The sequence below is a fragment of the Dermacentor variabilis genome, chromosome 2, assembly GCF_050947875.1.
Source record: "Dermacentor variabilis isolate Ectoservices chromosome 2, ASM5094787v1, whole genome shotgun sequence".
Lineage (NCBI taxonomy): Eukaryota > Metazoa > Arthropoda > Arachnida > Ixodida > Ixodidae > Dermacentor > Dermacentor variabilis.
This window is the reverse complement of record NC_134569.1, coordinates 131,376,910-131,402,640: the sequence shown is the minus strand read 5'-3', so window position 1 is coordinate 131,402,640 and position 25,731 is coordinate 131,376,910. Positions and strand designations below refer to the sequence as shown.

Genomic DNA, 25,731 nt, shown 5'->3' with positions numbered 1-25,731 from the left:
TTCGTTACTTCTTTCGTTCTTTTTTTTTCTTCGTTTCTTCTTTCATATTGAACCAGTGAATATCTGACTGCTTACAGGAGTATGAGCCATTCCTGATGTTGATGTTTCCTTTCTTTCCTTCGTTTTTTCTTTTCTTTCGTGTATTCATTCATATGCAGCCATTGCAACTTTGCTTGCTTACTGGGGTGTGAGCCATTCCAGATTATGTAATTTTTTTCGGGTATGAGTCATTGCTGATGATGATATTTTTTGTACCACTCGTCAACTGGTTTTAAATCACTCGACTTGGTGATGAGATTTTTTTTTTAACCTAGACGCCGCTTTTTTTGTGTGTGTTGGGGCCATTGCGACGAGCCACTTCGCCTTGAAAGAACACACACATACATATGCACACGCGCGCACCACATAATGCACATAACATATGCAATGCCATATCCACTGAGGCAAGGCGCATAATATGTGACTTACTTCTTCGACAAACCACATCTTTTAATCCAACACAGGAACTACAAAAGTCCAGATTGCAATATTAGAACTGGCACTGGTAAATACATGCAAACGCAGGATGGCCACCAAACAACTAATACGACGCTTTCATTTTTGCCAGCAAGCTCTTCTGTGCATTCCGCTCGGTGTGCATAATATATGCGCTCTTTCCTCGGAACGTGCTCTCGCAGATTAGCTCACCACTTGTATGCACCCGTACACAAGAACGCGCGCTTGTATGTCACCGTACTGCTCGCGCTGGTACGTCTGGTCCGTACACGTATGTGCGCTGACGTGGCATCAGACGTAGACAGGGTACAGCAACGGCGTCGCTGTAGTTTTGTCGACCCGGATTCATTCGGAAAGAAGCAGCCAGCGCCCATTAGTAATATTAGGGCATTAAATCTGTGCTTGTTCAGTCACGGCGCTCGGGGGTGCTAATAGGTTCCTGCTACGCTCCATGTCTTTAACGCGGGATATCTCAGCTGGGCGAAGTTGCGCTGACGAAATTCAGGCAGGTGTTTAAACCTCCTCAGATATATGCCGACAGCAGCGAATAGCGATGCAAGATAGATAGATTAGTAATGTTTATTGGCGCAAGGGCCAGATGTGGCCAAAGAGCGCCAAGTCGAAGATCAGTGCTTCTCAATGATATGTGAGTGTTAATTGCGAGGAGTAATAAAACACGGCTGTATAGTGGCCTAAAATATTCACTAAAAAGTGCAAAATATGCATGTGGTGCAATGAAGATGTAAAACGACCTAAAATTTATTCGCTCTAAAGTGCGTAAAATAAGAATATCTACATATTAAAAATGACAGTTATTGATCGTTTCTCCGATGACAATAGATGTTTCACGAGATAGGGATGATCAGTAAAATATGTAGAATCTTCAGCAAGGCCTTGAAAGCAAGGACTGGGAGACACGTGCTCTGAATAGCGATGCAAGTATAAAACAAAGAGACATTGTAATTAAATTATAAGTAGTGCATAGAGAGAGACTCGAATGTTGAAGGCAGTACTGATTTTTGTGCCCTGCAAGAAGAAATGCTAAAGGTGAGAACTTCGCTAGTCGCAATAGATAGATAGATAGATAGATAGATAGATAGATAGATAGATAGATAGATAGATAGATAGATAGATAGATAGATAGATAGATAGATAGATAGATAGATAGATAGATAGATAGATAGATACATATATAGATAGATAGATAGATAGATAGATAGATAGATAGATAGATAGATAGATAGATAGATAGATAGATAGATAGATAGATAGATAGATAGATAGATAGATAGATAGATAGATAGATAGATAGATAGATAGATAGATAGATAGATAGATAGATAGATAGATAGATAGACAGACAGACTTGATTTGAAGCAAAGTATTACGCCTGAACCATTGGGTTAGGCCCTGCGATAAAGGACAAAACGAAGAGCTAGTTGTGACGAGGACGTAGATTTAGCGGCGTTAGCTAGGAAAGTGGGACAATAGAGACCCAATATCGTCCTCTCCTCGCTCTGTGATGTAGAGACAAAGATGGCGTTTTCCGTGCGACTATGTACAAAGAGTTCAACAAAAGACGGATGTCCTACAATACAGAACATGCGTAGTGATGTGTCGAAATAAGCGTGCTCAGAAAAAAAAAAAAAAAACGAGCACTGCTGTCTCGCTCTCACTTTGCCCCTGCAAAGACCGGCTATAAGTCGGAATAACGTAAAAGCCCGGGATACTTAGAATGCAAGAAATCGAAGCAAAATCCGGTCGAACCTTTCGCCGTTATCCGCGACCAGCCGCCAACGAGCGCCACGCCACACGTGCATTGGGGCTTACATCTATCTTGCTGAGCGATACACGCCGACGACGCGCACACCACCCGACGTCCCTGCTCTGAGCTCGGCCTCGTGCTGGCAGCCGTAATGGGGAATGCCCATTCGTTTTCGAGTCCCGAGACCAGGTTGACAGGTCTCGCGGAAAGGGGAGTATTAGGTGAAAAAAGAAAGACAGAGAGACAGAAAGGACAGAGTATAGGAAGGAACGAGGATAATAATGATAAGGGTGAAGCTCCCACAACAGGCCAAGCGCTTCGGATTTGTGCGATGCGAGAACTCTCCTCATTTATAATGCAGCTGCGGCATTGGGGAGGGAGCGAGGCGGCGCCCGTACTTGGCTGCGGGAAATGAGGGGCCGCGACCTCCTTTCACTCTGCGCGTCGTGGTCTGCGCCCCCCCCCCCTTTTTTTTTTTCGCGCTGCGTTTTGTCCTCTCTGAAGAGCTAGCGGAGTTTCCCTGAAACAGGTCTCGCGTTCACTTAATTGCATGCTGTGTTCTTGTCTAGCCAATATCACGTGTATTGGAAAAAACAGGACGCGGTGCTCTACATATCCGACCACTTGGCTGGCAGTAAAGGAAATAAAAAAAAACATTCTGACCACCGGATTCAATTTAAGGTTCGTAGATTGAGAGGGACATAAAAAGAAATAAAAGAAAGCAACCGAAGTGCTACTATTAGCGGTCTCTCGGCTATCTCAATTTCCCATGATGCTGTCTCAAAAATGTTGTCCGAGAAGGTAACTTGTGCGAGCTTAACAAAGAAACAAGTCGGCGGCGGTGAGCCCGCCGGCAGGCTCTTACCGCTGACCGCTACACATAACGCCATATGCCATATAGCTTGCACCTGCAGACATTAGCTTACACCTAGACCCGGCACCAAGGCAAATTTCGGATCAGCCGGCGACTAACATGAGTGTTCTAGAACTTACCGCAAGCACCGCCGACCCTTCCCCGACTAAGCTAAAGTATATCATGAAGTGAATGTCACGAATGAACCAAGAATGTTGGCGCGAGGAGAACGTGATATATCGTGTGCGCGAATGAGGCAAGCAGGGTTTAATTTAGTAGCACTCGTAGCTCTGTGAAAATAAAATACGAAAAGCACTACACACTGTATATGTCGTAAACTAAAAAAAAATTGCGTTCTCCGGACTACGTTTTTTACCTGTACACGTAGTCCGGTGAAAGCGTTTGCGCCAGCTCCTGAGTAACCTGGACGGTGTACATCTTTAATCTCCCTCTCTACCGCTGCATAGTTGGCCGCCGAGGTGAATTGCCATAGCTTTAACCGCTGTACCTCGCGGCCCATTTGCTTCAGATATCCGCGAGATCGATCGATGGCCTTGGCTGGTTGCGCGACCCCCCAAATAGAGAACGGGGAGAACCCAGGTAGCGGCCAGCTGCATGTGCTGACGTGCTCGTTGGCGCTTTCCGTAAGGTGTGAACAGTTTCGTTTGCGCTCAGTAGAGAATATTTAACTGTAGCATTTAACACTAAATGTCTTTTTCGCTGCAAGTGTATCGTGATTACAAGGCAAGAAAAGAAAAGGAGAAGAAGAAAAAAACGAACACACGCGGTTTGGACAGGGTCGGAAAGAAGCGCGAAAGAAAAAAAATACGTTGAGCACAACTTTTCGTCTCAACGCTTGCCGTTATGCGTTACGCAGGCGCTGTTTATTCTCCGAAGCCAAGTTGTATATATACATAACGCACGTTTGGGTAGCAAAACGGACGTTTGTCTGGCTAACCTCCCTGCGTTTCCTATCTTCTCTCTCTCTCTATACATAACGCTTAGGAGTTAAGTTATACATTTGTGTATACAAGGCTGTGCAATCAAATAGTCAGCCGTGCATTGAGTAAAGTCCTATGCATGCGAAGTGCCGTGTTCCGTAATCTTTATTGTTCTTATTATTTTGTTAGTGTTTGACTCCTGCGCTAATGTAAAATGTCAAGAATTGCTAGAAACAACAATTCTGGACCCCGTTTCGGCTATGCCGCCTTCCTCTCCCGTCGTTCTGAATACAGCTTCACTGGAACGTTCTTTTCTTTTTCTTTTCATGCCACCTTGTGTTGTCATCCTGAATAACTGGACAATTTATTGTTTGTGGAGAAGTCGGTGGCGCAATAGCTCCCAACATTTCCAGTGTCAGCCAAGTAAATCACTCACACTCGTAAATCTCAGCTGCTGGCTCAAGCTGACAAGGTAGCTAAGATTTAGAGCAATCCACCAGTGAGCCCGCTTGATTTATCGTATACCGTTTGTGTTGCAACTTACAAGTAGCCTATCTAATCGATCGCTACTTCGTTTGTTCGCATTGTTGCACGTTAGAGATAAGCCTCTCAGAATGCGGCGCTAAAGTATCCTACAGCCGTCTCCGTCTTGCAATCACAGAGTAAACGGCAGCAACAACAGTCGCTGCTCGATAGCTGCTAGTTCATTGCCACTGCGACTCACTTGTGGTTGTTTAGTGTGTCGCGTCCTTGAGCACGCGATGCCATGTTTTCCTGAAAAGCCTAGTTCACAGCTGAGCCCTGGTGGTGGTTCTGGGAATTACAGCCATTGAGTGAGGGGCGTAGTTTCGCGCAGGCCATGTGCCTTAACGGCAAAAGCGGCAGATTTAGTGGTTATCGACCTTTCTTTTTTTTTCGCAGAAAGGGGCCGCTAATGGCGGAGCGTACAAGTTGCACAGGCCTTTTTGAGAAGAGTTCTACGCTTTCGAAGTATCTGGTTCACCGTTGGAACTTGAAACGTCTGACGTGGGCGTAAAAAAAAAAAAAAGTTTTCCCTAAGTCCTGCACGAGACGTCAGTATTGTATCTAATAACTTACTAGATCAATCGGACACACCTGGCAACATTTTTGCGAACTACTAAAAGGTGTTTGAGCACTAAAACACGCGACCAAAATGCCATATATATATATATATATATATATATATATATATATATATATATATATATATATATATATATATATATATATATATATATATATATATATATATATATATATATAGAGAGAGAGAGAGAGAGAGAGAGAGAGAGAGAGAGAGAGAGAGAGAGAGAGAGACGTGACAAAGGCACGGCAAGCAAATGTCCAACGTCATCGTTTTGAGGGAAGTGCTCGAGCAGAGCTTCGTCAATACGTGCAGATATTTGCAACATGTGCAGCAATGTCTAGTGACTAGCCGCGAGCAACAAACAACAGAAACAAGCACTTTTTCACTTCAGTGGACACAGCTGTAGATATGTAATGTTTCAATTTCCTCGTGACCAGAGCCTTTTGTGTTTTCTTTTTGTAAAATTAAATGCAGTTGTTTTATTGATTTGACACGTCCTCGTGGGTTGCCTGGAATATTCAATGACTTCAGAGCGTGTGTTACATAGTGACCCACACTGCTTTATTTTATTTTTTTGCTTGTTGACTTGGTATCACAGTTAGCGCGACACTTAGATCCGCCGAAGGCTTGTCTCCGAAAGTTGTGCGTCAAACTTGCATTGTAAGCTTTGCCTATTTTCATGAAAAGCCAAGCTAGCAAGCTGACATTCCCAGTAGGCCAGAAGCGGCATTCTTTTGAATATATTGACCAGGGACCGAATTTACAATAGTTTCCTTTCGTAAAAACAATTCTGTCTTTGCCAATAAGAAAACCACTGAGTAATAAGATTACCACAGACTCTAGCCTTTCCTACGTGTCTGTTCTTACGAACGACTTTAGTGACTGAATTGCGTTGTGTCCATGATGTTTCGTATACGAAACATCAACACCTGGCGTCAGTGCTTAAGCGCTACCATAAACCATTTTCTTTGAAACAATTAATTTCTAACAGGCTGGCAGCCTCAAGGCTGCCACCCTATAACGAATTACTTGTTACAAATTATTTGTTACAAACAGTGGGGCAAATTGGTGTTACAATTATTATTATGACCTGTCGCAACATACTGGATAGGGCTTCAACGTCTCTGCCATCAGCTAACGTTCTCGCCGATATTTCGTTCATTATCGCACTTGACTGGCACTCATCCTCAGAATGTCATTTTACGTACCAATGACATCAGCAGTCGTGGACCACAGTCACAAAGCCGTTCGTATGCGAAAACGGTTAGTAAGAACAGACACCGCTCAATCCCGACAGTGATGTATGTATTAGTATGTATGTATAATTTATTATTACAAAAGGCAGGTAAACCGACGGCAAACAAATCTTACGATTTAACAGCTTCGCCAATTCAGCTCCCGGATCAAGAATAGCGACATTACATCACGAGGAACAGTACGGTCACTGAGCGTGCCCTGTCAAATTTCGAGTCCCCTGTTCGCGCTTTCTTTTGTCTACCTAGTCCAGAAGAAACAGAGGGAGAAGATCTCTAATATTTCTAACAGCGACAGACTGGTCCTACGGCGCAATTTGACGAAGTCGAACAATACGATAATGGCGATCAATGGACGTACGTGCTGTCTTTTTTACTTTTTTCTCTTCCAAACTCACCCACGGTCCCCATTTGGAACACATTAATCAACATGTACTAATATAATTGGACGACATCCGAGGGTGGCCCCCGCACCGAACGCCTCGACGACTGACCCGTAAATTCTCCGCCCTCGTTAATCATGCATGCGCTTTCCATTATGTGGACGTCGGGAAAATTCCCGCGCGCATCTATCAGCGTTAGACGCGGCATCCACTCTGTGCAGTGGCGCTGCGCCGCACACGTGGTCTTCGTTCATGTCTTCGCTGTATCGGCGTAAACGTGGGCGGGTCGCCTCGTCGAAGCTCGTTGGGAACCGTTCCATTCTACGTACCTGCATGCTTTCCGGCGAAGCGCGGTAGGAGCGCCCGTAATAGCCGACCGCATTGTAACAATCTGCCTTTATGCGCCCGTTACTTCCTCGCTCAGGCTTATTTGTCCGCTGCCGACATAGATCGACCACACTGTGTTGCGTACTCCAGGGTATTAGATTTGGAGTCGGGCTTGTAGGACGATCGGAGGAACTTGGGGCGACAGGACTAGGCGAGCAGGATTTATTTACATTATGTACAGTTTAAACAAGACATACATCGACAGTCTAGCGTGACTCCCAAATGGAGCCCGCAAGACAAAGCATACAGCAAACGAGCACACAGCTCACGAGTACATTTCGAGCACGACAACGAGCACCCCACTAGCAGCCGACAACAGCCGCTTATAACCACTCCGTTCGACGTCATCGTTCGACGTCATCGTAAAAAGTCCTCGTGGCAGCCTTTGAGAGAAGGGGGTAGGGGGTTTACACACACACATGCCGCACAGGTTTCAGTGCTTTCTCCGAGGACCGATGACCTTTGCAGAACAGCCGTCGCCTCTAAATTCCAGAGCGGACCTCGCACAGTGGCCTCCGCCGCTGCACATTGTCTGGTGTCTCGAAAAGCGCATGGGGAGGTTCCGCCAATTACCTCCCCTCGAGAACTCCCCTGAGCTGACCGCTCGCCGCGTGGCTGCCGGTTATCCGCCGTTCTCTGAAGTGCGCCACCACCCCGGTTGGATCGAAACACGTGCACCGGGCTGAAATAACTTGCACGTTGCCACCTTGGCAGGCCATTCCTAACAGCTCCTCCATGGCCCGGGAAATCTCGCCTGGCCAGTGCTGGCAACCGCTGGGCAGGAAGAGAATGGCTGGCGAGCAAGAAGATGGCGTTGCTCTCTGCAACCCCTGCGCACTTGGAATGCCTTCAACCATCTCACAACAACTGGCACAGAAGAGTCGATCCCGGCAACACAATACCACTCAGCGTGCAAACGCCCGTAATCAGCTGTTAACCCACCAGGCTTCCTATCAAAATTTCAATGCAAGCCACTCAACTGGGAATCCCAAATTTTGCCCCAAAAATTTGTGCCGCCAAAGCGAGCGTTGACGTTCCTCTTGAGTTCGACTAAACCCGACCGTCGCGCTGCAAAATAGTAAAGGTTTACGCAGAATTAAAGTGAAGGCTCTTAACCACCAATACCCGAACAGAACTTAAGCAGCCTAGCTTCACGAACAGTCTGTTCTGATGATATCACAGTGGCGTACTTATCTCATGTACGGTCGCCACTGAACCGTCTGGCCAACTCCACAGGCACGCAATCACAATCGCGCAAGCCTTGTGGTCCCTATTCTGAACACGTGCTTGCGTCGCACGCAAACGTTTCATTACATTTACTCACGTTTCTTCCTTTAGTCCCTACAGGACACGTAACTTAAAAGAACAACTAAGCTTGCCTAACATACGCACTCTGCAGAACCCTTAAAAATGCGTCTGCCAATAACTCGTTCCACGCACGCTCACTAGAGAAGTCAGAATACGGCTGCTCTCAACACACACGAGCAACCCAGTCGTTAACAATCTGCTTCCCTCCGTCCGCACGGACACGCGCTAAAGGAACTAAAAACGCTTTTCAATGCAAATTACGCACTTATTGAAAACCTACGCGCTTAAACTTAGAAAATAAAAAACACATAAAAAAGAAGGTTAACTAATACACACGCGCGTTACGATAGGCCTTTCAACGATAACCTTGACCTTCAGGTTACTCACGCGCACAAAAAAGAAAGCCTATCTACTCATTAATTAACTCCTCGCGAAATTAAAAGTTTACACGAAGCGCCTCTTTCAAATTTTCGAGCTTCTCGAACAAAACATACAGCTCATACCTTACTTATTGAAAGAAATCTTAGTCTTAAATCGCGAAAATTTTCCGTTGCTCAAAAAAAAAAAGAAAAAAAAACAACATGCTTTACTTCTATGGAAGCTCTCTTGGCCTCCCGTTCCAAGCATTTTTGACTGACTCATAATTTTGAGCCGTACCCGAGGTGGTCGCGGTTTTTTTTTTATTGATATGATATAAGGAGATGTTGGCGCACAATTTAAGGCGCCGGCTACTCCTCATCTCTTGAGTGGTTCCGTCATACATCGTACAGGGTTCAAGGTTACATATCAAACAGTCTTTTCACACAAGCACCAGGACTTATCACGCAACGTTTCCACAGGAAGACTATGACGTAAGGAACACATGGTACATACAATATATAATGTAAATGTCTCCACACTTATGTAGATGAAAGTCTCAAAAGTACAAAAGATATTGTCGCCTAAAAACACATTGTCTAGTCAGCGGGTGGTAGATACATCGTGTAAATGCATTATCACATACAGTCTCAACAGAACAGTCAACATAACATAATTCACAAACAGATGGATATATACAGTGACAATGAAATGAAGGGAAAAATAAAAGCGCTAATAACGTCCAGCAATGCCGCTGTCTTCAGGAAAAGTCTTTAGTGCTTTTAAAGCACTCTTCTGCGAGGCCGTTGTTGGCCAAGGGCCCAAAAGTTTCCTTAAACTGAAAGGTCTGCGGTCTAATTTAATTAGCGCTGATTTAAGTAGGCTTCTCGGTGTGTCGTGATGTGGGCAATCTAGAAGGAGGTGATATATATCTTCGTCTACAAATCCACAATCACATTCGGGGGTTTCCGCACGGCCAATTCTGTGCAAGAAATGCTTTGTGTAAGCAGTGCCTAGCCTTAATCGATGAATAAGGGTTTCCATAGTTCTATCTAACGACAATGAAAATTTGAATTCAATAAATGGATCAATATGGTATAAGTCCGAGCTCTTAGAATTCTGGTCAAACCAAGTGTTTCTAGATAATTTGAGAGACGTTGTCCTTATAATGCAGCGTAATTCATCCTTTGATATTGGGAGCGGAGCCGTATCATCTTTTAGGTGCGCTTGTCGTGCTGCTTCATCGGCTGCTGTGTTGCCAGGAATGTCGCATTGCCCTGGTATCCACTGGAATGATATTGCATGTTTCGCTTCGCTTGCCTTTGTGAGGTTATTAAGTGTTTCATATATTATACTGTCACTGAATGTTTTCCCCTTTGTGTTGCAGAGTGATGTTAGAGCCGCCTGTGAATCGCTGAAAATTACCCATTTTTGCGCATCTCTTACTGACAATATAAATTTTATCGCACATAGGATTGCGAACAGTTCAGCCGTTGTAGACGAAGTCGCACGAGATAATTTAAATGATTCTTGTTTGTTGAGGTGCGGTATAATGAATGATGAAGTTGAAGAGGTTGCTGTACTGGAGCCATCTGTATAGACGTGTGTGTATCCTGAATACCGCATATATATCTGGTACAGCGCTAGTTGTTGAGCAGCTCGAATGAACATATCTCTTTTTCTGAATATCCCATCTACTGACAATTCGATTTTTGGAACTGTAAGCAGCCATGGAGGATATTCGATGTCTGAGTTCCAAAATTCATTTCTTGGCAATATGTGAAGATGTTCTCTAATTTCTATATGAACATAACTTCTATCTCGTTTCATTATGTCTAGAGCCAATGGGTGGTTTTTATGCTGGGTTTGAAGACGGAAATAATGCCGGCATGTTTCTGTTGTTCGCATAACTGGAAATGGTGATTGGCGAGCCTCAGCTATTACAAGAGAACTAGAAGTCGCTCGTGGAACTCCTAGACATAGGCGTAGTCCTCTAGCTAAAAGTCTTTGAAGTTGCTCTTCTGACGTGTGGGAAAGTCCATGTAAGATGGGCGCGGAATACGCTACTTTTTGTCGTATTAATGCATTGTATACAGTTAGCATGGACGATACTGATCCGCCCCATGATGTGCCTGCAAGTCTGCGAAGTATAGTCACTACGGCATTGACCTCGTTTTCGAGTTTCTTTATGTGGGCTGCCCAGGATAGCTGCCTATCAAGTATTATGCCTAGAAATCGATGTTGTGTGACAATCATTAGAGGGTGTCCTTCCAGACTAAGAGTGAAATTTTTTAACCGCCTTCGAGTGAAGGGCAATACAGTTGTCTTTGCGTGTGATAGTACCATTCCTCTCTCTCTCAAAAATTTGTTGATTATATTTATGCCGTCTTGCAATGCCGTTTGAAGTAGTTGAGCATTAGACCCAGATGTCCAAATACACACATCATCTGCATACAGTGAAAATTTTAACTGTGATGGCAGCCTTCTGGTTAAATCAGCCATGACGCAGTTAAAAAGGAAGGGGCTGAGTACGCTTCCCTGTGGTACTCCCTGCTTGACTAGATGTTCAGCACTCTTTCCTTCACCCGTCTGAACAAATATTTTGCGACCTGATAGAAATTCAGAAATCCATCGCAAGGACCTGCCAGACAGACCAAGTTCCAACATGCTTAGCAAAACATGAACGTGACTAACAGTGTCAAATGCCCTCTTGATGTCTAGGAATACTGCTATAGTCATGTTCCCACGTGCACGCTCGTGCTCCACACAGGTTACTATATCTAATATTGCATCCATTGTGCATCTATGTTTTCTAAAACCTACTAAGTAGTTGGACAGCACATTCGTTTCATTACACCACCACTGAAGTCGCGCGTCAATCATTTTCTCCATTACTTTGCATAAACAACTTGTCAAACTAACAGGGCGGAAGGATTCAAGGCACAAGGGCGTCTTACCAGGTTTTAAAATTGGTATGATTCGAGCGACTTTCCAAGAGTCAGGTACCGTTTCCTCTATCCATAAGTTATTATAGATGTCTAAGAGAGCATTTGTACCTGTCGGTCCGAGGTTTCTTAGCATATTGTACGTAATGCCGTCCGGCCCAGCAGCGGACTTTTGGCGACATGATGCAATTGCACATTGAAGCTCGCTTAATGTGAAAGTATGATCTAATTGAGGATGTTGGGCCCAGTAGCAAGCCGTAATTTTTCGCTTAGCCAACACTACTGAAACATCAAACTCTGCACATTGCGATGAGAAAGCAGGTCTGGAAATAAGCTCACAAAATTCATCTGCAACTATTATTTCACACGTGTCCCGTGCTACAGCGAGAGCACGAAATAGGAAGCTCTGTGTTACAGGTCCACTTAAAGAACGAATTACTAGAAAAATTCGTGGGACAGCCGTGTGAGGAGACAGCGTGCCGCAGAAATCGCGCCAGCGCCGTTTGCCTAAATTTTCCATTCGTCTACGCATTACATTGTGTATTTTCTGAGCGTTTCTGTATGCTTCTAAACTTCCGCTCCGTCGGTAAGCTCTTTCGGATCGGCGTCGGATGGCTCTTAGGTGTTCATATTCTCCGTCAACTGCAGCGTAATTTTTTGGAATTGGGACCCTCTTTGTGCATATGTTCATATTGTCCTGCAAAAGTTCTGTAAATTTTTCCACTGTTGCATGTTGATTAATTTGATCCGTTAGGCGGTACCGAAAAGCTTGCCAGTTGGTTAGTCTGCTGTAACGCCTGATATCACAGTGCATGCTAGGGTGGTTAACAAGGATGGGAAAATGATCACTTCCGCGCGTTTCCATATCTGTCGTCCATCCCACACCATTCACTAGATCATGTGAACACAGGGTAACATCTATGCAGCTTGAGTAATTATATCCACGAAGGAATGTTGGCGACCCATCGTTTAAAACAGTCAAGTTGCATTTATCTATGGCGCACTCAATAACGTTACCCCGTGCATCACAATGATCACTGCCCCAGATGGTGTTGTGTGCATTGAAGTCGCCACATATAAATACATTAGAATGAGCTATTTTGAAGATATCCACTAGCGCTTCTACTGAAATCCGGTTTGAAGGTTGTAGGTATAAATTAATCACTGTTATACAGAGCTTGCCAAAGGATCCTTTACATGCGATGAATTCCGGGAAATCTGAATCACTGGACAGAATTTGATACGATGGTAGGTCCTTTCTGACGCACAGGAGCACTCTGCTAACAGCACCTTGACGAGAAGTCTTGTATATCACATAATTTGAGAGGCGAAAGTCGTCATTGATTCCCGCCTCTTGAATGCAAAGTATTGGGAAGTTGTATTGCACAAGCAGTTTACGAAAGTCAGCACACTTCCTTCGACGACTGTTGGCATTCCACTGAAATACGGAGACATTTTTGTAGCGGTTATTCATGTACTGCCTGCCGCAGTTTCGACCCGGATTGTTGACACAATAGTGCTTCTAGAGGCAACAAGGCTTTCACTTCTGGTAGGTTGTTTGCTTCCGGCAGAGCAGATAGGATTGCCTTAAGAGCTGCGAAAAGCATTGGCAAAATCAGTTGTGTCACCGATGCTGTGGTATGCTCGCTATTAGCTGGTGTTACTTCTGCAGTAGATGAGTAAGGTCGCTGAGAGAAATGTGTGCGAGTACTGGAGCTTTCTTGTGTGTTACTTTCTGCCTGTTGTCGTCTGGGTTTCCGTAGCACTGATGCGTAAGACTGCGCACTTGACTGTGATCCTCTTGATTGGTCTCTTGATTGCACTGTTGGTTGTTCTCTAGAGGAGGAATAGCTTGTTGGTGCTCTTGGCTGTGGTGGTTCCGGTGCCCGCTGAGGTGGGTGATCTGGCACTGGATGGACAATCTCAAGGTTTGGGGCGGGTTCATGGCGTCGCGGTTGTCTTCCATGGATTAGTTCATGTCGACGCATTTGTGCAGCTGCTTTTTTCTGAGGGCAGCCTGAGAAGGAGGCAGCATGGTTCCCCGCACAGTTTGCACATTTAGGTTGAAGAACTGACTTGCACTCCTTGTGGTCATGATCTTCTGAGCAGATTTTGCATCGACGTGTGCTGCGGCAGGTTTTCGCCATGTGCCCAAATCTCTGGCAGTTATAGCAGCGAAGTGCTAGTCCTAGGTATTCCTCGACAGGGTGACTGGTGAAACCCAAGTAAATTCTTCCTGGAATAGGGCGATCGTCTCTGAAAGTCAGAATTACCGTGTGAAGTGGATGAGACTGTACTGCTCCATCTTCTTGGCGGGAATACCTTATCTGTCTGCGTGCCGATATAACTCCTGCGTCTTTCAAGAAGTCTAGGAGTTGTTCGTCTGTATACTGCAGAGGCACATGTTTTACTTTCCCAACGTTTCGCGTGTATGACTCAGGGATGAAGGGCTTGACTTCCAGGCCGCCTACACTTGAGAGCATCAAAAGGCGTTTCGCCGACGCTAAGGAAGCAACGCTGACACTGAAACTTCCATCTCTGTTCGTCCTGAAAGACTGTACTTTTTCTTTGGCAGCGGTAACTATTTCGGCAGACACTCGGTTTGGATTTACTTGCCAAAAAGTAGTACCTTCACTTGGGCGAAAGACAACCGGAATGCCTTCGGCTCGCTTTTTCTTGTACGTGACCAAAGTAAATGGTGCATCTTCACCCATCTCTTCTTCATCACTTAGCTCATAATTCGATGTTGTGTCATCGTACTTGCTGTCTTCTAGGCGAGGCTTCTTGCTCTCGGCTTCACCGTCAGCCATTATTCCTGAATTCGCTGAAGTTGATTCCGAGTTGTGGAGAACCAAACGTGCTGGCTTTATGAAGCTTTGTGACGCTTGCAAGGCCCCAGGCTTTTCATTACGGCCCGTAGCATCATTCACATGGCTTGTCACGTTTGGACGAGCATAAGGCTCGTGACGATGTTCTCGGCTTCCGACCACCGTAGCGGCAGGGTAATGGCCAGGTCCTTAGAAAAAGAAGTGTCGTACCTGTAAGGCGCCTGGCTCATTGAACCTTCGCCCGACGTCTTGTTAATCAGTCGTCGTCAATGGTAACAGTAAATGTCCAAAAACCAGAAAACTCAGAGCACCGCACAAAAACAGCGACCGAACAGATACACTTCTTCTTCTTCCTTTACCTGGTCGCGGTTTAAAAGCTGCTCTGGCTACCGAGGAACAACAAAAGGGATGACACACAATCAGCTCCTTCAAGACGTTATAGTCTCCTGCCAATTTGCGTCCTGGCGCCCCTCTTTCCTCAAGAACTCGACTGACCGCGTCGCGCCTCCTCACCACCTGGTCTCGTCTTGCCACCTTGCGCTCGTTCACACTACATGCTGCACTCCGAAAACAACGACGGAACGACGAGGAACATAACTGCCCCGTGCCCTTTGTCCGCGTCCGTTTAGAACATGCTTCTCGGTCTCTTTTAGACCGGTGGCTCGAACGTGTTTGAGGCGCCAACGTCGTCAACGACGACCGCACCTTTCTTCTCCTCGCACCTTGGCTTTTTGCCTCTGTCGCCGTGTTTGGCTGCGCTACCTTATTTACGGCTTCCCGATTTTTACCGCGCTTTCTCTTCGAACTCGCTTTCATGCCGCTCTCTCGCGCCTCGTGCTGGCCGGTACACATCTCTTCGGCCAAGATCGGTCTCTTATCCGCACAGTCCGAATGATTCTTAACTAAATCATCCATCTCCTGGCTACCTTGACTGGCGGAGAGCTGCACCGACCCCTGAACAATGCAGTTGTTTTCTCTTGAGCTATGCAGCTCGCAATCCTGAGAGCTGCCCTCAACTGCATCGTCCAGCTGGCACTGCACTTCGGCACGCAGATATGACTCGACATGGGTGCTCGCGTCTGTCGGGTCAACAGTACTCTGTACCTCGCTAACGACTTCGTTAACATTAGATGCGACGCACACGCGCGGTAACTGTGCCAATTTCTTCGCAGCTGGCCTAGCTGTCTCTACAGTCCTCTGTTGGCACAGCACCTCGTCGCTCTCACTCTGGCCTTTAACGGTCTCTGTTGCCACTAAGGCATCGTTAGCTGCTAGCACTTCGAGTTTACTTATGAACGTGCTGCTAATCTCGCAGGTGCTACTCCTTTTCTCGGCTTTTGAGCAAAATCTGTTATCTACTTCCTCCCACTTTCGCTGCGTCCAGCCTACAGATTTCTCAAGCCGCTGTTGACTTCCTGCGTTTAACTGCTGCGAATCTTGTATCTCTTTGTTCACTGCTGCCATTTCTTTTTCAAGCTCTTGTTGTTTTTGCTCACGCTCTTGGCGTTTTCGCTCGCGCTCTTGGCGTTCTTGCCTAATTGATTCCTGTTCCTTTCTTTTGCTTAGAATTCGTTTACCTAGATGTTCGATTAATTTCAAATCATTGCCACTTTGCAGAATGGCCTTAAGAATTTCTGATTCCGTCAGGTACTCCTCTACGTTTACCTCAATCTCTTCACACAACCACAACAGGTCTGCACTCGTTAAACACATTAGGACCATGGTCGCTACTTTAGGCTTCGGCTCTGCTGTCACACAGTACTTGCTGCGATACCCACGTAAATCAAAATACAAGTAAAAGATCCCCAGCGAATCAAATCCAAAACACAGAGAAATTGAAGCCTGGTAAATCTTACAGCCAAAACCAAACGCTTACCCACTGAAGCAGCACCAGATCACCAGTCCTTCTCCGCCGTATTCAGTCAGTTGCAAGAGGCCTCAAGTCGCCTCCAACTTGATCAGGATACCGGTCGGTCACCATGTGCCAACGTCCGTCAGCTGCCGTTGCTGTCTCCGAGTCGTAGACCGATCTACGAGCCGTAGGCCGATCCCTCTGCTGCCATTCAGTTATTAGATTTGTCGCACGACCCCACCGCTGTCAACCAGGTGTAGGAGTTGAAGGTCGTAGAGAGGAACTTGGGAAGAACTAGGCGAGCAGGATTTATTTACATTATTTACAGTTTAAACAAGACATACACCGACAGTCTAGCGTGACTCCCAAATGGAGCCCGCAAGCCAAAGCATACAGCAAATGAGCACACAGCTCACGAGCACATTTCGAGCACGACAACGAGCACCCCACTAGCAGCCGACAACAGCCGCTTATAACCACTCCGTTCGACGTCATCGTTCGACGTCATCATAGAAAGTCCTCGTGGCAGCCTTTGAGAGAAGGGGGTAGGGGGTTTACACACACACATGCCGCACAGGTTTCACTGCTTTCTGAGGACCGATGACCTTTGCAGAACAGCCGTCGCCTCTAAATTCCAGAGCGGACCTCGCACAGTGGCTTCCGCCGCTGCACATTGTCTGGTGTCTCGAAAAGAGCATGGGGAGGTTCCGCCAATTACCTCCCCTCGAGAACTCCCCTGAGCTGACCCCTCGCCGCGTGGCTGCCGGTTATCCGCCGCTCTCTGAAGTGCGCCACCACCCCGGTTGGATCGAAACATGTGCAGCGGGCTGAAATAACTTTCACGTTGCCACCTTGGCAGGCCATTCCTAACAAGGGTAGCGTAGCGTACTGCTGCCGAGTTGTAGCGGCGCCTGCCTATCGAAGCTCGACCGAAGTTACTTATTGGGTAGCGTGGCGTTGTCGGCGGGCTGCAGGCTTCCAGTAGACCATGGCGACCAAGCAAGGGCGAGACGATTTCTAGTGCGAAACTTGCGCGGTTTATTCAAAGGTTGGTGAAAAATGAAGAGAATGAAGTGTTCAAAAGTACATTTCGGAGCCCCTTAAATAGGCTCTCTACAATCGTGGGAGGGATCCTGCTTCCGTCGACGTCACGTGACCGGCACAGAAAGCCTGCTGCAAGGAGGAGGCCGTCCCGCCTCCTGGAATTGTTGACGCTTGTCCGTCTCTTTTGCGCGTTGCTGTTTCGTGGAAGTTCTCCTGTAGACACACACACACACGCACACACACACACACACACACACACGCACACACAAAAGAGGCATGTAAACACTGTGGGGCTTCCGCCAGACCGGCAGACACTCGAAATGGTCATGGTGAATTAGGAACTTACGCTTCATTTCGACAAGGCAAGGTCTGTGAAGGTCGGGTGAGAGAAATTTCTTTCTGCACGTGGTGCGGGACGCCAACCGTAGCAGGAGCAGTCGCGCCTCATTTCGACGAGGCATGGTGAGAGAAGGTCGGGTGAAATCCCTTTCTGCACGTGGTGCCAGACGCCAATCATAACAGAATCTCTGGCGGGGGAGGAAGATCCCGACGAGTGGGAGCCAGCAGCCTCTGGGCGAGGGATCGGCGTTTGAGTAGCAGAATTCCCCTTAGAGGTGACGAACCCTTAGTTCGTAGCTGGTAGATTCCTGGGAGTTGTCATCAGTCCCCGTGGCGGCTTTTGGGACTTTGCTCCCTGGTCCGGTCCGGTGAAAGTGGTCTCGCAAGCAGGTCTCGCAACTTTTCATCTCCTGCGTGGTCAAGCAATCACCCCAGAACAGTGCCGGACCAGTGAAAATATATTTAAAAAAAATTAAACCATCTGGCGAACCTTGCTATTATAGCATTAGCTTACCGGATGGCGAACCACCACTTGTTTCATATCCCTATAGAATTACGTCTGTTTACAACTTGGTTGTATACACGTAAGCGAAATTGCAGCTTCTTGTTCCCGCATTAATTTTAACGAGAAACGGGGAACCTCTCGCATGTTCTCTAGTAGTTTTACGCGTTTAGCCGTGAATTCCAAGCACCCGAACGTTAAGCCGCCGAGACCGCTGCCGATTACCCTTATCTCTTTCGCTGTCGTGCGTAGTTTCTTCGCTCTTATCGCGCTGCGTATGCCTGAAGACTTCGCGCGCGTCCGTAGCACTCGCGCACACCGCGTCGGTGCCACGCCCTTCGAGGACGCAGTCGGCCCTGAAACTAGTCACACTGGAACAACGCAGCTGCTGTTGTTGTTGACCTCTGGTTTTGGCTCGGCGGCGCACGACGCCACCGCAGGCCCTTGTCCCATGCTTCATCCGGAAGAGCGGTTTGGCACATACAATAGGAATGAACGCGACTGTGTCCCGTCGAGCTGATCAAGGATAGAGGCAGCTACGTATAACGCACAAAAAAATGGCCACGCTCAAGGGCCAACGCCCAGCGGCATCCTGCAGAGACTCGGCCTCGTTCGCTGTCACCCGGGCCACATCGCGCCTTGCACATTTTGCTTCCGGTCAGACTCTGTCATTCTGTCGAAGCTTACTTTGGAACCACTTTATCGAGAGTCCTTTTTTTTTCAACGTGAAGATTTCCTTGCCTTACTTTGTCTTACTTTAGCTTTTATTATTCCCAGGCCTGAGACGATTCACAAGGCATATAGTCAATTTCAGACAGATTTGGAAAAGCTACATGAAACGACGCATGTTTGAAAAAGAATCTACATATCTGCGAAGAGTTCCCGCGTTTGCCTCGAAGGTATAGATAAAAAAAAAGACAGGAAAAAAATGCTAAGGAAAGGAACACGACCTTGTCGAAATATCTATTTTATACGCTTGTGATTTCTATCTGAGACCACATCTGTCATTCCCAATAAAATTACAGGTCAGTAGAAGAAAACAGACAATGCCGAAAAACGCGCAGAAAGGACCTCGTCCGTACAGTTTGATGTTTGTTCACAGTGATTAAGTTCCCTTGCGTCATGTGACAAATGGTCTTGTGATAACGACGCGACGTCAAACAGGTGCCGTCGTTGCGACAAAATTGACTTTGTGCACAGGGCGGGACGCCACGTTGCTCTACACTGATGCCATCAAAATGATAAAATATTTCGCACATTCCAACGTATATAAAAATAGAAACAAAGAAACAGACAATAAAGAAACCCGTCGCATCCGCCGCCGTTTTGCCTTCAAACATTCAAAGTATTCGGCCCGTGTTTTCTCACCTAGCAATCGTAAAGCGCGCATTGCGGAGCGGTCTTAGTCATAACATCGGACTAAATTCGTGAGTTTAATAAGTCCGCTGTGCTGCCTTTGCCATTTTTATGCACCGATAAAGAGACAGAGAGAGAAGCAAGAAGAGGCAGAAGGGTTCACCAGACACACATCTGGATTTATAACCATCACTTAGGGAAGGGGATAAATCAAGAAAAAGAGAGTCGCAAGCAAGACATGCTGTTTCTGCGGAACATTTCGCAGAAGAATCACTTTTTGTCCCAAGTTCAGCACAAATTGTCTTTCGGTACATGTACTTCACGCTGGCGTCGCGCCTTTGCAGGTTCTGCTCAAGCTGGGCGAGGCAGTCTTTTTTCTTTTAAGTGTTATCGAATGAGGTTCTTTTCATTCGCATGTGCTGCCACGCGGGATAATGTTGGAACGAAACTGTATGTAAGCATGAATGCCCATTTCATGCAGATACTGCAAGAGCGACTTGCTAGATGCATTGACCGCGACTCATCGTTAGCAGTCGTGTTATGTCTTTCGTGGCATCTGTGGTGACTCAAACGTGTACGATGGCATTTCCGCTTTCGCAGGAGTGCGTCCCCTCTCTGCACGTGGAGGACACGGCAGACTGGCTGGAGCAAGACGTCATCGCCGGCTTCCGAGTATGGCAGCTCATGTTCCTCTCTCTCGGAGGCCTCATCGTCGTCAGTAAGACTCTTCTTGCGCTGTTTCTTTAAGTCCCTGCTGTGGGTAGCGAGATGGGAGACAAGGACACCGTGGCTGCCATTGCACGAAAGTAAAATAGAACGGCACTTAACGACTGTATGCGCGGGTTTAAATTTCAAGCTATCTTGGAGTCATCAGGCTACCCTGTGCGACCGAAGGGGATTTTTGTTCAACATTTCCACCGCGCCTAATTGGCAGTGACGTTCGCTTTCATGTAGCTTTCATGTAGGAAATGTAGCTGTTGACTGCGTTTGAAGTACTGGTTACGAAGCTCTCAAGCGGGATCGCACATTAACGAATACCTTAAAGCGTGTTTAGTAGCCGCGGAGCGACCATACGAAGCAGCGACAGTAGCTCAGAGCATCAGTGCACTTTTGTCTCAAGCAAGCAGAAATAAATTGTTACGATACACGCGCTCGGATTCTGATTTGAGGAAAAGATGTAGCCAATAATAAAGATCAGTGTAATTTCACATTTCGCGAAACAATCTTTGAAATTTCTGATCTGCGGCAGACTTATTTATTGTTGACAGAGCAGTGTCGCTTTTGAAGTTTCGAGCATTCATAACCTCTGCACGCGGACCTCTTTCCCCTGCGAGATATTGTGTGGCTTCACCTGTTAAAGGGTATGCCTGCAGTGAAACACTCTTGCCGATCACAAATTGAGTTTTTATATTTTTTGAAGAGAAAGGCCGATCTGGAATGAGAAAATATAAGCAATTACGGGGTTTTAACGTGTCGAAGTAACAGATGTTTTGCGAGAGACGCCGTAGTAAGGAAGGGAAGGGGGGGGGGAGAGGCTGCGGATTACTTTCGACGCGTCGTAGTTCATTAATGCGTACATAAATCTAAGTACGCGATGGTTTTTGCATTCCAGCCCTATCGGAATGTAGCCGTTGCGTCTGGGATCGAACTGGCTACTTCGTGTTCAGAAATGTACCCCTATAGTCACAGGTACACCGGGTCAGGCTCATTCGCGGTCGTCTTCCCCGTCATCTCCGCCGTGTTAGTCGTTTTACAAAGTCGACGAATTTTCCACGGAATCATTTGCAGGGGCTGTTAACAAAGCTCGATGTGATTGGGGAAGTCTAGGGAGTAGCTGCTGCTCACAGTAAACGTGTTCATAGGTGGAGGACTCGGTCGAGTCTACTGACTTTTCATCAATGCCATATCTAGATACCATTTGGTTTCTTGCATTTTTGTCAGTTTCATCATCAGCCCTACCTTCTTGCTAGGCATTCAAGTTGCAGTGTGGTACAAATAAAGAAAATAAAAAGAAGGTTATGAATATTACTTTTGCGCAGAGATAAGGTTTTAGGTGTCTCACACGTTTTCATTAAGACTACATGGAGCACACAGCGTCAATGTTTTCTGTGCCCTATGATGCTCTGACGACACTGGCATCGTGCGTGCTCATGGAGAGGGACTCTGCAGTGGCGAAAGAAAAAAGAGATAGAAAAGGCGTCATCAGATGTACTGCTAGCATATGCTTATCTATCTGCCAAGGAAGAAGCCCCTTCGTTAATAGAAGTTTTATCAGTACGGCCAAGTTTACTTTTGAAAATGTAGAAATGCTGTTATGGCTGGATGTTTTTGAATAATGGACAAGACGTCGCATATTTCGCAAACATTTGTTTCTGCTGCCTAAATGAAAAATCAGACTCTGCAGGGGATAGTAATCGAAACCGGTATTTCGAAATGAACGGCAATACGCTCATCTGACATCCATGCATTTTCTTTACTTTCAGTGGTGGTGATGTGCTGCTTCATGAAATGCCGTATTCCGAGAACGAAGCAAGAAATAGAGGCAGACTTCCATCGGAAGAAGCTCACCCAAGTCTTTAGGAAGCATCTGAACAAAGTTCCCGTCGAAGAAGTCGAATTTAAACTAGGTAAGCATAGCCTTCCTTTCGTAAACTTGATTGATATGTATGTTGACATTTAGAAGCATGAAGTTTGTGTATAGGGTTGCTGGACGCTTACTTTACATCCAACTTGAAGTAAATCCGTCGTGTCCGCCTTTCTTGCGATGACATTAGAAAGTTTATCATCCGTTCGTTTCTGGTAGGACTTTAAGCCGATCAAATGCTACTCTTGTTTTATTTAGTGTAGTTTTTCGGGGAAACAAATGCAGGTGTCCTTTAAAACGTATAACGGTCAAGTGTTAACATCAGGATGAAATTCTGACGTCGCGCTGAATACGTGCAGTACATAAATAATGTCCAGCAACGCACGTTGCTTTTAGCTATACCATAGATTTAATCTAAAGACTTAATAGCCTAAAACGAGTGTGATAAGGTGAACACCGGAGAGAACCTGAAGCAAAACTTAATGTGTTTCTCATTTCCCCGCCATTAGTATACCTGTACCTCGACTGCATTCTTATGGTTGCGAATTGCAAAGGCGTGATAACTACTAAATGTTAGACTTAGACACAGTAATAAAACGTTAGCTCTATTCTGCAGTGTCCCTGATAACCGGCTGTGCAAGTTTGTGGTTTCTTGAAGCGCACCGGCCTGAGTGACTGCCTGGAGTTCTGCTGTACTTACTGTTGTATGCGACAAGTGATGACTCTCTCCACGTTTTAAAATTTCTGTTGTCCGTTTTCCTTACCTTTAGTGCACGGTATCAAACCGCACACACGTCTCATTGACATTCCCACTTTTCCTCTTCTTGCTTTCTCTCTCTTTGTGTGATATAAAAATCTTTATTGACCTTAAGTTGAAAGTGTACTTTCTTCTTAACTCAAGGGCAAATTAATTATTGTAATGCCTTTGTGCTAAAACTATATATTTGAAGAACAACTTCTTTTGCTTTGACTATAGACATGATATCGCACGGGCTCCAAGTCCCTTCAATCCTAGCACGCCCCACTTCCACCCTGCAGCCCTAGATAAAGTGAAGGCCCTGTACGAGCACGAGCAGGACAAGCGGAGTCGTGGTTCCTGGGACTCCCTGGCCGAGAGCGAGGGCCTCACGCTGCGGCAGAGGCTGCGGAAGCTGATGCGTTCGTTCAAGCCCCGGCCGCCCGCAGCCGCTGCCGTTGTGCCGAGCTCCGGCGACGACGCCGGCTCGGAGAGCAACTCGGCTGCCGACTCGCGCGCCGACGGCGCCAGCCAATCGGGCGGCACCATCCCCAGCAGCGAGGAGAGCAGCCACGCAGGAGGGTGCCGCACCATACGCGAGGAGAAGATCTCCGTCGACGAGGAGCTCGACGATGAGGAGCAGGCGTAGCCCCGTTGTAAACCCGTCGAGAGTGTTTTCGGCCGTGTTTTCGGCCGCGTCTACATTACGTCGCGAGGTAACCATCGTCACCTCACATACAGAAACATCACGGTGACTGTGCGTACCTTTCTGTCGTGTCCAGTGTTCTAGCGTTGTTTTTTTTTTTTTGTGACCACCACCGTCGTCATCGCCTTCATTATCATCATCGTCGTCGCCGTCGTCGTAGTCACCGCCAACCACCGCAACCATATTTATTATTCGCTGTAGGACGCTGGCCCGTACCCTGCAGCAACCCCCAATTTTCTCTGTCCTGCGCAGACTGGCTCCATCCTATGGCTGAACATTTCAAATCACATGCTTCCATCCAATTCGTCGCACTCGACTGTGTTTTCATTTCTTCGGCACACATTTCATTTACTGTAATCGACCACCAGTTATCTGTTATGCACACTGCTCGACCTACCTAACCCCAATTGTTCGTCTTAGCCGCGTATTCGCTAACGGTGCTCGACTCCGAAGCTTTTTTCGAACCTACCAAGTAGCACGTTACCGAGTGCAGCACAGCGCTACAGTGTGCTAGAAATACAAGCTGCCCATCGACTCAAGAAAACACTGCTCCTGAACGACGCTACCTGGCAATTCCTAATGACGACGAGGAGCTACTTGAGAGCGACGCTTTAAACCATGTTTTTTTCTTCTAACAGGTGATAGGAGTGCATGGTTATAAAATTTTCACTCGGGAATCGCCATAGAATACTATAGAACCGTAGTTACCACTTTAGGTCACTAATGATAACTTCTGTAGTAGAGGCAAAGTGTCGAGTGGTGGAAAGTTAATGTCATCAAAGATACCACATGAGATCTTTTGTTATCTAATACACACTGTCGTGCCTTTCTATATATCAACGCTACGCCGGCTTCTCATTTTCAGTTCTATGACTCGTTGCGCAGTACGCTTCCCTCGCCGGAATTACGACCAAGAGAGAGGGAGAGGTTATCGGGCAGAAAGTCTCTAGGGAAATCAAACTGATGGGCGTCAAGTTCCGGCTTTCTACTCGAGATTCACGCAGACAGAAATGAAGGAAACGATGCGATGATTGCGCTTGAGGTGCTGATGATCACGTAGAGTATGCTTCCCCGAGTTTGTACCGCCGAAATGGGCCTCGTGGGATGGTACCTTAAAGCGAAAATTGCGTGCAATTAATTTCGACGACAGTGATTTCGGTGCGAGCGTAGTGCATCGCATAAGGAAGATGCATCGCCGGAAAATGCGACCGAAACGTATACATGTCGTTGCCGCTTTATCGAACATCGCGTTTTCACTCGCCGAGACGGCGCTTAATGATTAGATACCGAGTTGTCCGGATGTTTTACGGCTGCGTAATGATAATAGACACGCCGTGATGCGGCCATGAAGCCGGAGGTCCCCGATCTTCCGCAGCGAGCAGCAACGAACATTGGGATGAAGAAGAGACACGACAGACTGCACGGTGTACGCAGTATTATATATTCCGCGTTCGCTTATATGCGGTACCGGTACTTATCAGCCAGCAGGTTAAAGTTATTAGGCTACGGTGAGAGCACACAGTGGAAAAGCTTCGCGTGGTAGATGACCCTCGTACACACATACGAATTATCAAACATGACTGGCGAGCCACCGTATGCACACACATACACGTACGTTTCTCATGTGTGAACACGCACAAAACATGACTGACGGGCCGTTGCGATCACGGAGCGGCTAAAAGCATGAGCAACAGGTACTAATTAAAAACAAGAAGAATATTTTTCTTGGTTGTACAGTGCGGTAACTGATACTGAGTCGCCGAATATTTTTGTCATCCCAAGCGAGCGCTCAAGCAACTAAGAGCGCCAAGGAGGGGTCCTGCAGCACTCTCAACTCTTTCATGTTTTTCAATACATAGCAATGAAAATAGCCATTCCTTCCCTGCTCATGCTGTGTCAGCACGTTTACGAGTGCGTCACTCCTCTGAAATGTGTCGTCGACCGGTTTAATTGCACGGATCAAAGCGCATTCTCAACTTCATCAATAAA

At 46.5% G+C, this 25,731-nt stretch overlaps 1 protein-coding gene across 1 annotated transcript in view; it reads left to right on the top strand.

The window, feature by feature from the left end:
* Window positions 1-24,957, top strand: part of LOC142572689 (uncharacterized) — a 44,033-nt gene extending 19,076 nt beyond the window's left edge. Inside the window, exons 2-4 of the mRNA XM_075681986.1 lie at window positions 20,317-20,434; window positions 22,200-22,343; window positions 23,339-24,957. Of these exons, the coding sequence (XP_075538101.1) occupies window positions 20,317-20,434; window positions 22,200-22,343; window positions 23,339-23,685 (609 nt within the window). The 3' untranslated portion in view covers window positions 23,686-24,957. The remainder of the gene's footprint in view (window positions 1-20,316; window positions 20,435-22,199; window positions 22,344-23,338) is intronic.
* The last annotated feature ends 774 nt before the right edge of the window (window positions 24,958-25,731 follow it).